The sequence below is a fragment of the Dipodomys ordii genome, unplaced genomic scaffold (assembly GCF_000151885.1).
Source record: "Dipodomys ordii isolate 6190 unplaced genomic scaffold, Dord_2.0 Scaffold270, whole genome shotgun sequence".
Lineage (NCBI taxonomy): Eukaryota > Metazoa > Chordata > Mammalia > Rodentia > Heteromyidae > Dipodomys > Dipodomys ordii.
In genome coordinates this window covers 161,317-162,704 of record NW_012267486.1, presented here as the reverse complement: position 1 = coordinate 162,704, position 1,388 = coordinate 161,317, and the positions used below count along the sequence as shown (strand labels likewise).

Sequence of the window (1,388 nt, the reverse complement as noted above, 5' to 3'; positions counted from 1 at the left end):
TTCATAAAACAGAAGTCAAAATGAGAATTATTCTTTGAAAATTAAAGTCACACAAGTAATGAGGAATGTCATAAAAGTAGGATTACAAACTTCACCTTGTATTGTTTGAACAAAATCACCACATCACATATAGAAAAACTGTTCATGAAACATATCATCACCTAAATTAAGTATCATCAGCCATCTATACTCCCTGAGTATAAAGTACATAGAACTTAGGGACAGAATTAGTCTTAATATAGTGTGCATAATGCAAGTTTAAAAATACACATTTCCTTTCTTGTCAATGTACTGTATCAAGTTCTTTCTTTTTACTTTTTCTTATTTTTCCCTCTGGTTCATTACTGGTAGTCACTGTTTTTGGTTCTGGTACCCTGCATCTCGTATATATGTTTATCTGATTTGGGGACTGGAAGGGGAATTACAAAATGGTAAAACAAGGACTAAGGGTGAACCAATGCAACAGTGATACTCACAAGACACTATGCTGGAAATGAACCTTACAACTTTAGGCAGTGGGGGGAAAAGTTGAGGGGAGGAATAGTGGAAGAAGTTAAGGGATTGGAAACCATTTTTTGCCACCAATTGCTTTCTTTCCTTTCTTTTTTTTCTTTTACTCTTTTTGTAGAGCCTTTTACCACATTTTTATTTTATTTTTATATGTGTATGTGTATATATATATATACACACACACACAAATTTCTGGTACAACAATGAGCAATTGCATTTAAAATCTTCTATTTTGTTCCCAGAAATTTTATTGGCCAGAGTCCTTTCTAATGAATCTGGATGATTATAAATTTCCCAGATTATATTATTGTTTCCTTTTTGTACAGTAAAAATCACTAAGTCCTATCTGAATTGCCACTGAGGAAACTAAAGCTAAAAGGTGAGGTGCATTCTAACTTCACTCTTAAGAAAACAAACGTCTGTGTCGTTTACTCATCTTCAAGAAACTTTCTATTAATCTGATTCTAATCTCTGAGCCTATTTACTCTGATATATTATGGCTTTGATGATGGAAACCAATCACTGGACAATCCACTGAGTGGACCACATCATTTTCTACTGAAAATGTGTGTGTTTATGTTGCTTTAGAATTAGCATCCCATTCATCATGTAGACATTCTTAAACAGTCTTTAGCTCACATTTTGCACCACAATTTCTCCATGGAATTTTTCATTTCTGAATTTCTCAAGGTATAGATCAAAGGATTCAACATGGGAGTGACAACTGTATAAAAAACAGCTATGGATTTGTCAATAGGCAAGTTAGAAACAGGTCGAACATACATGAAGATACAGGGCACAAAAAATAGGACAACCACCGTGATGTGGGAGCTGCAGGTGGACAGGGCTTTGCGCCTCCCCTCCTGACTGTGAGTCTT

General features: G+C 34.8%; 1 protein-coding gene across 1 annotated transcript in view; it reads right to left on the bottom strand.

Moving 5' to 3' along the window:
- Positions 1-1,145: 1,145 nt before the first annotated feature.
- LOC106001150 (olfactory receptor 4A5-like) overlaps positions 1,146-1,388 on the bottom strand; it is an 11,360-nt gene continuing 11,117 nt past the window's right edge. Inside the window, exon 2 of the mRNA XM_013036278.1 lies at positions 1,146-1,365. Within this exon, the coding sequence (XP_012891732.1) occupies positions 1,146-1,365 (220 nt within the window). The remainder of the gene's footprint in view (positions 1,366-1,388) is intronic.